The 12,851-nt window shown below is 47.5% G+C and overlaps 1 protein-coding gene across 2 annotated transcripts in view; it reads left to right on the top strand.

Moving 5' to 3' along the window:
- The window catches only part of RFWD3 (ring finger and WD repeat domain 3), a 31,592-nt gene extending 19,745 nt beyond the window's left edge, over positions 1-11,847 (top strand). For both annotated transcript variants that reach the window (XM_074285992.1, XM_074285991.1), the window contains exons 9-13: positions 683-833; positions 1,028-1,204; positions 6,654-6,868; positions 7,922-8,133; positions 9,433-11,847. In XM_074285992.1, coding sequence (XP_074142093.1) covers positions 683-833; positions 1,028-1,204; positions 6,654-6,868; positions 7,922-8,133; positions 9,433-9,576 — 899 coding nt within the window. In that variant the 3' untranslated portion in view covers positions 9,577-11,847. The remainder of the gene's footprint in view (positions 1-682; positions 834-1,027; positions 1,205-6,653; positions 6,869-7,921; positions 8,134-9,432) is intronic.
- The last annotated feature ends 1,004 nt before the right edge of the window (positions 11,848-12,851 follow it).

Below are 12,851 nucleotides of genomic sequence, written 5' to 3'. Positions count from 1 at the left end.
CCTCCCAGAATATTGATTGTTCCCATCGTTATTATTTTTGCCAGTTTTCTGGGCATGAGGTAAAACTTTGCGGCTATTTAAGTTGATTTGGAGCATTCTTTTCATATGATTGTTAAATTTGCAGGTCTTCTCAGGAACTATATGAATAAAATTATAGAAACACTTTTCACACAAAATCAAATCTCAACAATTGGGAAAATATTAGTTGCTCATGGATAGGCTGACCCAATATAATAAAAATGACAATTTTATCTAAATCCATTTCTTCAATGACGTGTCATCAAACTATCAAAAAATTATAGAGCTAGAAAAAATAAAAAAATTCTTCCGAAGGTTATATAAGTGGCGGCGATATTGTTTGACACAGAACTTGGCTGTTGTCGACAACACCATGAAGCTTGCTGTCTGCCTCCAGAGAAAGAACTGGGGTGGTTTGAATGCACGCAATTTTTCATTTTTTCCTTTTATCCAAGCTTTCCTGTATCAGATGAATTAATTGCACATGTATAATCCATGTCTGATTGCTCATCCCCCTATTTGGGGGTAGCCCTCTGCAGTCTGTGCCGATGCCTCTCATTCCCCCCACTTCTGGTATCGCCCGGATTCTCCTCCCACATGGGCAATCCAAGGGCCGAGAGGGGAGGAGCACTGCTCAGCTTGCCCACCCTCTTGTCCTGGGCAGGCTTTGGTGTGAAGATGATCAGTATGGCAGACATGAAAAGCAGTCAGTACGTCCCGATGCACAGCCGAGAGATCCGCGGCCTAGCCTTCAGCAGCAGGCAGAACAGCTGGCTCTTGTCGGCCGCGCTGGACAACACACTCAAGCTGACGAGGTGCGCCCACCCCTGTAACCCCCACAAGGGAAAACTGTCCAAAGGAGAAACCCAATTGGTTTGTTATGAAATCAGAACGGGTGGGGGAGGGCATCTCGGGAGAAAAGGAGAGTGAACCTGGTCTGGACGAAGCTCATGGCACACTTAACGCCCAGGGCTCATCCAAGTTGTGTCTTTGTCCTTCATCCCCAAAGCCTGGAGACCAACACGGTGGTGCAGACGTACCATGCCGGGCGCGCTGTGTGGAGCTGCTGCTGGTGCCTCGATGACGAAAACTATATCTATGCTGGCCTGGTCAACGGCTCAATTCTCGTGTATGACCTGAGAGACACGAGCAACCATGTGCAGGAGCTAACTCCTCAGAAGTCCAGGTAGGAGCGTCACTTCTGCTCTCTTTCATCTTGTGACTTTTCTCTTTATCACTGCCTAACAGCAGGAATAAGCTCACCTTGATACAGGCCTGTGTGCCAGACCTTGGGATCATTACAGTTATCATCACACTTGATCTCACCACTGTCCTAGTAGTAAGTGTTGTTCTTATTTCTGTTTTACAGAGGGGGAAACTGAGGCAAGTGGAGGTTAGTAACTTGCTCAGGGTCATGTGGTTAGCAAGTGCCTTTGACTGGATCTGAATCTAGGCCCTCTATTCATTGCATCATCTGCCTGTCACACAAGGGTAGCTTTTCATAATAGTAAATGCTCACCAGAGAGGAGCCCTTGGGTGCCTGAGGAGCACTATACTTATATCAAGAAGTGCTTCCTGCTTCACACGAGGGACTTGGAAGGGCCCTAAGAATCAGAGGGTACAGTTCCTGTCTGGCGCAGAGGCCTGCGGGTGAGTGGCCACTTTTTGTATCTCTGAGGAGGAGAAGGGGTAAGTGTCAGCCCCAGGGTCCAGTGACTTACTAAAGGTCCTTCAGGTGGAGAAGACCCTGGCCTTTCTGGATGGGTGTGATCAGATTTAAGACCCCTTTTTGGCCATAGTCCTATAGGGGTGTCAAGGGCTGGCCTAGCTTTGGCTAGGATACGGGGCAGAGGAGGGTGTGCATTTGAGAGTGATAGGGCTAGCATTGGGCAGTTGGCTGGGGATTGGGATTCTCCAGCATCTCTAAGAAGAGATGGTGACTTCTGATTTACATACGTTGAGTTTTTCAGTGCCCATGGGATACCCACTCTGAAATGTCTAACCAATTATTTGTGGAACAGGCCTGGAGCTTGGGAGGCCTGGGGGAGATGTCTGTGTTTGAGATTGCATCTGACTAGAGATGGTCACTGACCCACCACATGGGAGTGGGTAACCAGAAAGTGGCAGTCAAAGCCGGGGGGGGGGGCAGTCAGTGGGTGCAATGTGGGTGATGAGGCAACCGTCACGTGGGTGGGAGGATAAGAGAAATCGAGAAAGCCTGTGGCCAGAGCCTCTCTGCCCAGGGAGTTTTTCTCAAAGGGCCCTGGAAATGGAGGGAGGGGTTTGATAACCTAAGAATAGAAAACCTCTTCCAATTTTTCCAAGTATGTCTTCCACTTAAACATGACTGCTGTTTTTTCATGGAGCCTCAGAATAGCTAAGCAGAGAAGGAAATGTTCATTATTGTGATGGAGCTTTCTTTGGACACTTAGAAAATTTTTATCTTAGCAGCTTCACAGTAAGCTGATCTTTTTGGAATTTATCTCAGTTAAGAAATATCTTTGAGATCTGTTGGGCCCCTTCTGTGAAAGGGATGGACAGAAAGTGGGAACTTGTGACTTTGGTATTTGCCTAAATTTACCTTATAATGGACCACACATTGTGTTGATAATAAAAGCTCCCATTTCACAGCACTTTGTGGTGCAGGAGAAAGTCAGTCTCAGAGACTGCCGAGAAGTGGAGAAGGAGGAGGCTCGAGAGCCGGCCTTCGGACAGAGCGGTTTTAGGGGAAGGATGAGGTTACAGTCCATGGGCAGAAGGCTTGGGAGGGAAGGAGCATTTAATGGAGCCCTGATTAGGTGCCGGGCGTCTCACAAATATTCTCCTCCTCCCAGCTCTTCACCACAACCTCATGGAGAACATACTCTTATCCCTCTTTGATATGGAATAGAGCTAGACGGGTTAGATGACTTGTTCAGGGTCACATTAGTAGGAAGTCACAGCAGTTGTCAGATTTTAACTCGGTTCTCCCTGAATCCAGGCCCAGTGCTCTGTGGCACCACTGCTGCCTGAGCAGGGAGAGAAAGGGCAGTGGGGGACCCTGGTCATGGGCAGCAGCACCTAGCAGGACTGCTTAAGGACCAGAAGGGGAATTTGAGAGGGGGGATGATGCAGGCTGTGGTCCCTGGGACCAGAACTCCTTTCACAGGCTGGCCAGCTTGTGGCCCATTACCAGCTAGTCTAACTGTTCATCAGTCAGACTGTGAGAGCTGTACTTGTCCCCTCTGTGCTTGAACTGGTGCAGCTACAGATACTCCCTCAACTGATGGAGGATCAGGACGTACCTCAGCAGCTTGGTGGCTAGTCTGGGCCAACCATGAGACCTTCGTGGTTTATAGTTGGGACACGGGCCATAAGCCAGCCTAGTGCTCTCTAGGTGCGACATCGCATCATAGAAGCTGGCACTAGGGGAGCAGCTGTTTATAGATGTTATATTCTGTTTATAGATGAATAAACCAAAGCCTCCAGTGGGGAGGAGACTTGCCTTACCATGCCTGGAGCCTTTGTCTCCATGTCCACCTCTCTTTGTTTACTGCCTACTCTGACATCTGTGGGGGCATTAGCAACATAGTCAAGGAGTGGTTGTCCAAATCCTTTTATTTTCTACTACTTGGATCATGCCATTTATTTGGCACAAGAGGATTGGGTTTTTCAGGCAAGATGATAGAGTAGAGATTGTTCAAAGGGACCCAGCCTTTCACTTGCCTCTGACAAATAGGCAGGTAAAAGCAACAGCAAAGAAAAATGGCCACAAAATATGACAAAAGCTAGCTGGGATGGACTGGGCACAGAAATGAAGACTATGACAACTCAGACCCCAGAACTAAGTGGCAGAGAAAGGGAGGGCCCCAAAGCTATGCAGATCAGAAAGGGCCTGAGGGCCTTTCCTTGTAATTGGTCTTCTCTGTGTCACAAAGAGGGAATTTGAAGAAGGTGAGCAAAAGTTAGATCTAAAACCAGACCAACTAGAAGAACTTGATTAGAGTAAGTAGTCTCAGGGAAGAAGGTTTGAACTGAAAGCTGCTTTAAAAAAAAAAAAAGATTGAAAAGAAATAGGAAAGAAAATGACAGATTAGGAAGAATATTTCAAAGAACCATAGAAGTATGCATAGTCATACAGGAGGAAGTCCAAGCTCCAAATACCCAGATGGGCCAAAGAATTCAGCCTGCTAATTTGAAAGACAGTTGGGGCCTGATGAACAGGAGGCTTGGTCCTGGAGGCCCTGAGGGCCTGGGTTCTAGTTCTACCCTTGACCTACTTACTGGCACATGTCATCTACCTTCTCAGTGTTGTAAAAGCAAAGGTGGTCCTGGACCCTCTCTAGGAGATAGTTTCCTCCTCTTCCCAACAAACCTTCCCCATACCTTAAACTCTTAACATGATGCAAGAAGACAATTGCCCTTTTCCCCTACAAATTACTTAACCACATAGCATAAATCATGGTCACAGAAGATTGCTGAAGGAAAACAAGAGATAACTGGTGGAAATTGGAATTGAAATCTGTAAGTCTGAGCTAGCTCCCTGAAGGGCTCAGAATCAGCTAGAGTCAGGATAAGCAAAAGTCCTTGCCCCACGTTGGGCACCAAAATGTGATGTTCTGTTTCTCCAAAATGTAATCGTTTTCTTGGGGGAGCTTCTGGAGAGGCAGCCTTGGCTTTAGTTTCTGTTCAGTAATCCCAAATCTATCCAGGAGTTAAAGAGTCCAGATCATATATGGTGTCCTTCAAAGTCTTGAATCTTTTCCTGTCAGAATGTCTCCAGCCAGCTTCAGTCTCTAGCTCCCTCTGAATCTAAAGCCTCCAGCCAGCATGAAGGTAGACATGGGAATGAATCAGACTCTCCTTCCAAGAGTGTGGGATTGTGGGTTTCCCAGAATTTCAGTCCTAGAAGTGAATCTCCCAGAAGTCCATGAGCAGGCTTTTCCTTTAGACTTGTGAATCTGCTCTTGTCCAAGTGTCCCCAGTTAGCACCACAGAATCTCGAATGACCCCTCCTTCCTGAATCCTGGCTCCTTATATCTTCCTGGAGAATGGGCTTGTGGGAGCTCCTTAAAACCAATGAGCAAACTAATTTAAAAGTGTAAACTCCTTTAAAGGTTTGAACTAAAGGTATGAACTCTGAGCTAGAGAATTAAGTACCAACTTAGCACCTAGTAAGGATCCTAACAAAGACCTCTACAGCAGTGGTCCTCAAACTTTTTAAGTAAGGGGCCAGTTCACTGTCCCTCAGATTGTTGGAGGGCTGAACTATAGTAAAAACAAAAGCTCACACTCTGTCTCCGCTTCTCAGCCCATTTGCCATAACCCAGCGGGCGCATAAACATCCTCAGCGGCTGCATCTGGCCCACAGGCGGTAGTTTGAGAACCCCTGCTCTACAGTATTAATGCCTAATAGTGACTACATGTTGAATATCACAATATTAAGATTTGATGGAGGGGCAGCTAGGGACTTACTAGATAGGGTACAGGCCCTGGAGGCAGAAGGATCTGAATTCATATGCAGCTTCAGCCAGTTACTAGCCATGTGACCCTAGTTAAGTCATTTAACTCCAAAAAAACAAAAACAAAAAAGAGTCAGTGGACTCTGTATTCAGAGTTGCCTTGCAAGATGCAGTATTTTATATTGGTCTAAGAGATGGACAAGTGAGCAATATTTTGACATTAAATTTGTAGAACTTCAATGTCTTTGAAAAACAGCCAAGCTGCTAAGCAAAAAAGTTTAATACTTAAAAAAGTGATTCACATTCTTGAAGTCAAGCTCAGCTATCTGCTACCAAAATGTGAAGCCTCTCTGAGAGCTCTAGTGCCTAAATCACTCACTGGTCTCTCAGGGTGTTTCTGAAAAGTGAAGGAACCCACCCACCCCACCCCAAGGAAAGAAGGGGATAGAGACGAAGTGTAGCAGGCAGGTGAGATGATCCTTCTTAAGAGGAAGTCCAAGCTCAGATAGAGCTACAGGTCTGGGAGAGGGCACCCCTGTCCAGAGGAATCAAGATGGGCTTCTTGTAGAAGGTGATCCCGCTGACCTTGGAGGAGATGAGGGGTCTACACTATGGGCGAGGCCCTGCCACCTTCAGGCCCAGGGAGAAGACCAGGGGTGGGGAAGGTCTGGCCTCAGGCCAGATGGGGGCCTGTGAACAGAGAGGAGAGTATACGGGTCATGTCATGGCAGGCTGGACACAACAAGACTTGGCAGCCCAGATTGAGAGGTAAATGTGATCTGAGGTGGAGCAGCAGGCCCATTTCTACTTTGTTCTATGTTAAGGATTTATATTAAGATTTTATTAGCTGTTTGCGTATTTCTTTTATCAGTGTGTGAAAAGGAGGAAAAAAAGACTTCCTGACCAAGACTTGGAAGTTTATGGTCTGGTCGGTAGCGGAGGTCCACAGACCCCGCAGGAGCTTCAGAGCAACTGTGAGCTTGAGCGCAGGAAAGCACTCGATATGTTCTCTGAGCTCTGACTGACATTTGTCGTCGCTTCCTCCCATTAAAGACTGTTTCAGGGAGACTGTCATGTATCTGTCACCTTCACTGCTTTTCTGGCCCTTTCAGAATCCACTCTTGTTCTCTGACGACCGGTTTTGGGGGCTAGGGGCAGGAGGGCAGAGCAGTGACCATTGTTGTCCCTTTGCAGGTGTCCCCTGGTCTCGCTGTCCTATTTACCGCAGATGGCTTCATCGGCATTTCCTGCTGGCGGGATATTAGCCGGAAGCTTGGAAGGTGCCTGCTTCTGGAGACAGAGCAGTACTAACTGCTTTGACCCTCACAGCCTGCCCTTGGAGTCGGGGGGTTGCACTGACCTTCAGGCGGAGAGCCGCAGTGGTCACTGCCTCGTCACTTATAGGCCCAGTAAGTGGAGACTTGTGTAGACCCCCAGATGCTACCATGGGGCTGGATGCATGGTTTTGTTGGTGTCTTAAGTGATGGGAAAATGCTAAGAATGGAGGTTAGACCTAAAAGTGGGCTCCCGGGCTTCATCTCTGCCATGTCAGATAAAACAGAGTCAGAAACCCATTGCATAAAGACAAACGTGCTTTCTTCCCTTCTCTCAAGTGTGAATGTGGCCAGATTCCACTAATAATAAACGTGCTCTGTAGGAGTAAATTAGGTGTTTAGAGAAAGGTGATAGTTCTTTTTAAGCCACTGCTGCCCATGAACAGTCATTTCACAAATTGGGGTAATAGGGCAGCCCCCAGAGAGCTGCCTTTGACTTGATTAAGCAAGGTCCTTCTGACCAGAAAGATAGCTCTGGAAATGCCAACAAATAATTATGCAGGCTTTTAAAATCCTTAAGCCACTGCTAATTGTGAATGGGTATAATGTATTGTAAACGAAAAAAATTCAGAACCATGGCAACTTCTTGCCTTGTTAAAATTATCCTGGGTAAAAATAAATAAATAAATAAATGAAATTTTAAAAGAATTCTGTATGGGATATTCAGGGCTGGATACCCTGAAAGGAGATACTGATCCAGCCAATTGATCTACTCTTCCAATAAATTAATTCTATTAATTAATTAATTAATTAAATTACAAATTGTTCTCTGGGGGAAAAAAAAAATTATCCTGGGTGCTAGGACTTACTCCAGCCAAGAGACTTGTAGCCTTTGTAGAATATTTAGCGAAGACACCTTCCCTGGAGCATTTGGAAGAGGGAACGCAAGGAAGAAGGTGGAAGTACAAGCTGACCTTGTTGTACAGTGACCTCCCTTTGTAGTCGTACACAGAGGTGACCTCTGTGTATGACTACAAAGGGAGGTCACAGGTCAAAAGCTCCCCTTGCATCTGGAGCCCTGGCTAGGACCAGAGACAGCTTTTGTGTTCTCCAGTCCCACAGGTGTTCTCAAACGGTGTCGCCGAGGCTGATGGCTCCTCATGCCTGTTGTCTCTTCTTTTTCCCTAGACAAAAACCACAACTCCGTGCGCAGCGTGTTGCTGGAACTGACCTGCAGCTTAAATGAAGCCACGGAACCAGTCTACTCGTGTCGGCCTGTTCAGACATTCATTGCCGGACCCACTTGCAAGCTGCTGACCAAAAACGCTATCTTCCAGAGCCCAGAGGAGAACGGGAGCATCCTGGTGTGCGCTAGCGACGAATCCTCCAACTCTGCCCTGGTAAGTTAGGAAGAGCCAAGCTAACGTTTGGGTTTGAGCTCCAGGCCAGAGGCCATTACTCCTGATTGCTGGGTTCAATGGGAACATTGCAGCTTACCCAGATGGTGGCAGACACCCAGATTTCTGTCTGTTGTCATGCCTGTATGAATGAGGGTTAATTTTTTACTATGAAGATCTTCCTTCTACATACAAAAAAGCAGTGGTGGAAAGCACCACAAGCCTTTTGCCTCTTAAGGTGCATGTTTGGGGTGTACAGATGTTTTGGGGTGGCAGTGGCGGGTCAGTGACTGGGGAAGCTCTGGGACTCCTTTATCTCCCAGTTAAGGACCACAGAGATTTGTCACTTCTCTCACTGTGCCTTGTGCCATGGCAGATTACAGAACCATGCCTTAGGAAGTGGCTTCAGGAGTAGCCTGCAACCAGAAATTCATCCCCCTGTGGCCTCTCCAGGCCCACAAATTCATATTTCCCAGATCTTTACCTGCCAGCATTTACTGATACACAGTCCCAGAGGAGTCAGTCACCTCCACACCATGATAAGCATCCTTGCAAGAAAGGTTGTTGAGGAAGTTTGAGATTATCTTCAAAGAAGCAATATTGGGAATTTGTCTTGTGTAAACTTGCTTCCTTTTCAGGAGACAGCTGAAGCTATTTGTATATACAAATTTTTCTGTCCCCGGGCTAAGTCTTACCTCCTTTTAATGGGATCACATTTCAGTAGACTTCTCTAAACGAGGGCCAGGCCTCTGCTGTCCAGAGGTGTCCAGTGCTGGCAGGCATGACTGCTTGTGTTGGTTGTCAAGGTCCCCGCTCTTTAGTGCCGGACCCCTTTTGCATGCCATTAGGTCCCCGCCCAAGAGAAAACACTGGGCTTTGGATAGCAAGGGAGAGCAGGGGGTGCTTCCATCTGATTGACCTCCTGCTTCTTGAGGACACTGCTGGAGGAAGAGTTTGGTTCTGGCTTTCCTGGGCCTGATGCATAGCAGCAGGATGGCAAGCCCGCTATTGCTCAGAGGGGAGCAGGGGCAAAAGAAGCCCCCTCTTCCCCAGAGTCTCCCCTTGGTGGTGGTTGGTTTCTCCCACTAGAATGGAAGCCCCTGGAGAGGAGAAGCCAGCCCTTTTCACCCCATGTGTGACCCTGGTACTCACCTGGCAGCAGCAAAGCCTTTGTTGATGACCCTCTTGTCTTCCCCTCATTACCAGAGGGAAAAGTTCCCTTCTCTTGTCCTTGTGGGCCTTCCTGTCCCCTGCAGCTGGGCTGGAGGCTGGCTGCCTGAGCCCTGCCTCTTTCTCTTACAGATCTGGGATGCGGGCAGTGGTAACCTCTTGCAGAAGCTCCAGGCGGAGCAGCCGGTACTGGCCCTCTGCCCTTTCGAATTCAACCAGAACAGCTACCTGGCCTCCTTGACAGAGAAGGCCGTCCAGATCCATAAATGGGAGTGAGGGGGACGCACTTCCAGCGCACTGTGGGCCCGGCCTCTGGCAGGCTCGTGGTCGGGCACAGACCTGTGGCCAGTTATCAGCTGGAACGTTCTGACCTCCAAAGCCAAGCCCCGGACCTGGCGCAGGGGCAGCCGGCAGTCTTTTTGTGCACTTCTGTGTGGGACTTATGTGTTTTCTCTTTCTGCCTTCTTAACTAGCTGGACCTGGAGGGCCTCTGGATGGGAGAGTGTATCAGCCTTTGGGGTGTAGTTTGTGAAAGCTTCCCCCGGGGAGCATATATACTACATTTACTGAAATCCTGCTTGCCGGTTCCATTTTTAACAGGCACAGAGAATTGTTTATCTGATCAGGCACAAGGGCATGCTAGGGAAGAGAGGAAAGGATTATTATTGACTGAATAGCCCAATGAAGGGGGTCCCTTGAGAAACAGGGTGTCTTTTGTTGGGGTCTCAGCTCTGTGACTTCCTCTAGCTGGCTCTGTGCAGAGCCCCTTGAGAAAGCTTCCTGGGCCACCGTGACTTGTAGGGTGAGGGGAGGAAGACTTTGGAGATATCAGGACAAATGTGTCTTAGCATCTGAAGTCTGTATCTTCCTCTTCCCTTCAAGAAATGTTAGAAAAACAATAGGAATTATGTCAAGTTAATTCTTTTCTCTCCATCAATAGCAGCCAACAAAGTGGCAAAGGAAGGGGAATTTTAACTGATCTAAAAATGGGACATGTGGGCAGAATGGTGTCTTCAAGCTAGTTGAGAAAAATCCTTGTATCACTGTTACCTATATTCACACCTGGGCGTGAAGTTCCATGCTGCTCCTTGAACTGCTTCTGCCGCCCAGGTGTGCTGTCTTAGTGATGCTTTTCTCTATCCCAACTGCAGTTAGACCCCCAAACTACTCCTGACACCCCTTGTGGTCCTGAGGGTTGTTTCTCCAGAGGGCTTGCCAGTAGAATGGTGTCTGGACATATGATGTGCCCAGGATCCTGCTAAGGGCCTCCGTTTGGACACTTCTGTCCCTTTAATGGAAGATTCTGGTAGTCTGAACTGACAACCCAGTGATCCAGTCAGAAAAGTTTCCAGGTGCAGGCCCATGAAATGAGTAACCCAGTGCTTGGAAAGGTGGTTTTTTCAATTGTTCTCAAAGGTTGAGGGTTTAACAATTTAAGGAAAGATAAGGCAGTATTGCTTCCGACCCTTGGGTACCCATCATTTCATTAGCTGGAGGGGCCACAGTTTTCTCTGGCCCAAATGTTCCAAGAGCCTGTTCCCCCTTTGGTAGGTTATGGTGTTCACAAATTAAATGGCCACCAGCCCCTTTCCTTCCCCTCTCAGATAGTTTTCAATCCCAGTTTCTTGACTTGTGAGAGAGAAAGAAGAATCCCTTTTTATCAGCCAAAGAAGGTTTGTTTCCTCTATTTTGATTATCAAGAATTGTTGCCTGAATCTGGGCCTGGGGCCCAGATGGCAGCACAAAACTTGAGTTAACACCCACTCACTTGGGCCTTTCAGCGAGCAGACTGCTAGCAGAAATGAGAAGGCAGGCACTGGGCACAGGCTCTCAGTCTGCAGAGAGGCCCCGACTGTAGACCAAGGGTGGGGTGGGCTTGGGTTGTGCTCTGTCTAGGTGACCCTAGAGCTTGGAGTTAGCTGCTCAACAAGGTCAGATTTTTAAGGTTCCATGCAACCAGGGATTTTAATTGAAATCCTCTAAAGGATAAGAAAAGGAAGTGACTTAGGCAGGCAAGGTTGAAATTTTGCCAATGTACTACTATGAATTCAGGCTTCTTGCTGGCAAATGTGAAAATAAAGAACTAAATTTAAGCACTCTCTCAAAATGCTGTCAGGAATAGGATCAAAATTATTCTCAACTTGACAGCCAGAACCTTGAGTGCTATGTAGACTAGCATGAAAGCCTGCAGTCATGTGCCCAGTACCAGCATCTCCTCCTGCCTTTCAGCCTTCGAACAATTCGGTTTGCATGTGTTCATCGAAAGGTTGTGCAGCTAGAAAATAAGAACGTCCTCATGAGGATCTGTGTCTGAGGATTCTTCCTAGAGTCTATAGGTATATTCTTTGTGGCTTCTGGCACAGTATTTTTAATTTCTGTGATTTCCCATCTAAATCTTGGAGCTGAGAGAAATGAGAGTGTTTTGGACTTGCTTTGTGCCTAAGTCCATACTTGCTTGGAAAAAGATTATGTGATCTAAAAAGCCTTTGTTTTAATTGTAATTTTTGTGTCCTCTGTGTATATGTAAAAATAAAGAATTTACAGTAGGCTCCTTCTCCTTGTTTATTGAATGTGTGCGTATTGTTTTCTCTCTATACAGAGTTTAGTCTCCATCCAGCAGATTTTGCCATCTTATTCAGGTCCATGTTCTTTAAACTCTACTAGTGAGAAGTACTTTTGACCCATTTGACATCAGCTGCATCTACAATGAAAGTTTTTGTGTTGTTTTTGAATTGTTGCTTAAACCTTTTATTGGAAGTATCCATTTTATTAATGTAAAATTTTCCTTTTGATGACTCAAAGTATTTCTTTGAGATGCTCAGGAATCCTGGCAATTTCCTAGGGGATTCCTGAGAAGCATGCCCAGAATCCTGATGGGGGAACTTGGATTGGAAAGGATGGAGGGGTCCTAGTGGTCATCAGGCCCAGGCCTGGACACCGGGGACATTGGAGCCGGGCCTCAGGCTTCACCTAGCACAGAGCCTGGAGGCCGCTGACCACAGCGCCTTCATACCTTCTATCTCTGCATTTTGGGGGAGAACTGAGTCAGCCATTTCCACTGCCAACAGCTATCATGTCACTGGTGCTGGGAGAAATGCAGGCAACTACAACTGAGCCAGCAGGCCATTCTGGCTCCTGCCTGCAGTCCTGGGAAAGGTTCCTCTGGCAGTCGGGTGGGTGATGATGGGCTGAGAAGTCTTACTGGAACATCAGGGAGGGTGGCTGGGAGCAGCTGTTAGCAAGAGAATTGGTCGTCATCCAAAAAACAGCCAATCAATACTCACTGGGGGGCTGCCATGTGTCAGGCACTAGAAAGACGTGAAACAATTCTTCCTCATACAGTGCAAAATGGGGTAACGGGGGGCCAAGGGGGCCTTCTGGTAGGATGGGCCAGGTGCCCAGGCTGAGTTTTGAAAGGACCTGCCATGGGGAGGGGGCTTCATGAAGAGAGCGGGCTGGGGGTTAGGGACAGCCCTGCCTGCCCCCGATGCTCCCCCAGGTCCCGTCAGATACCACAGCCTTACGCGTTGTGGGCTCAGTGAGACAATGGC

This window comes from Sminthopsis crassicaudata, chromosome 2 (assembly GCF_048593235.1).
Source record: "Sminthopsis crassicaudata isolate SCR6 chromosome 2, ASM4859323v1, whole genome shotgun sequence".
NCBI classification, from domain to species: domain Eukaryota; kingdom Metazoa; phylum Chordata; class Mammalia; order Dasyuromorphia; family Dasyuridae; genus Sminthopsis; species Sminthopsis crassicaudata.
Note: the sequence above shows the minus strand (reverse complement) of the source record. Positions and strands in the feature narration are given on the sequence as shown.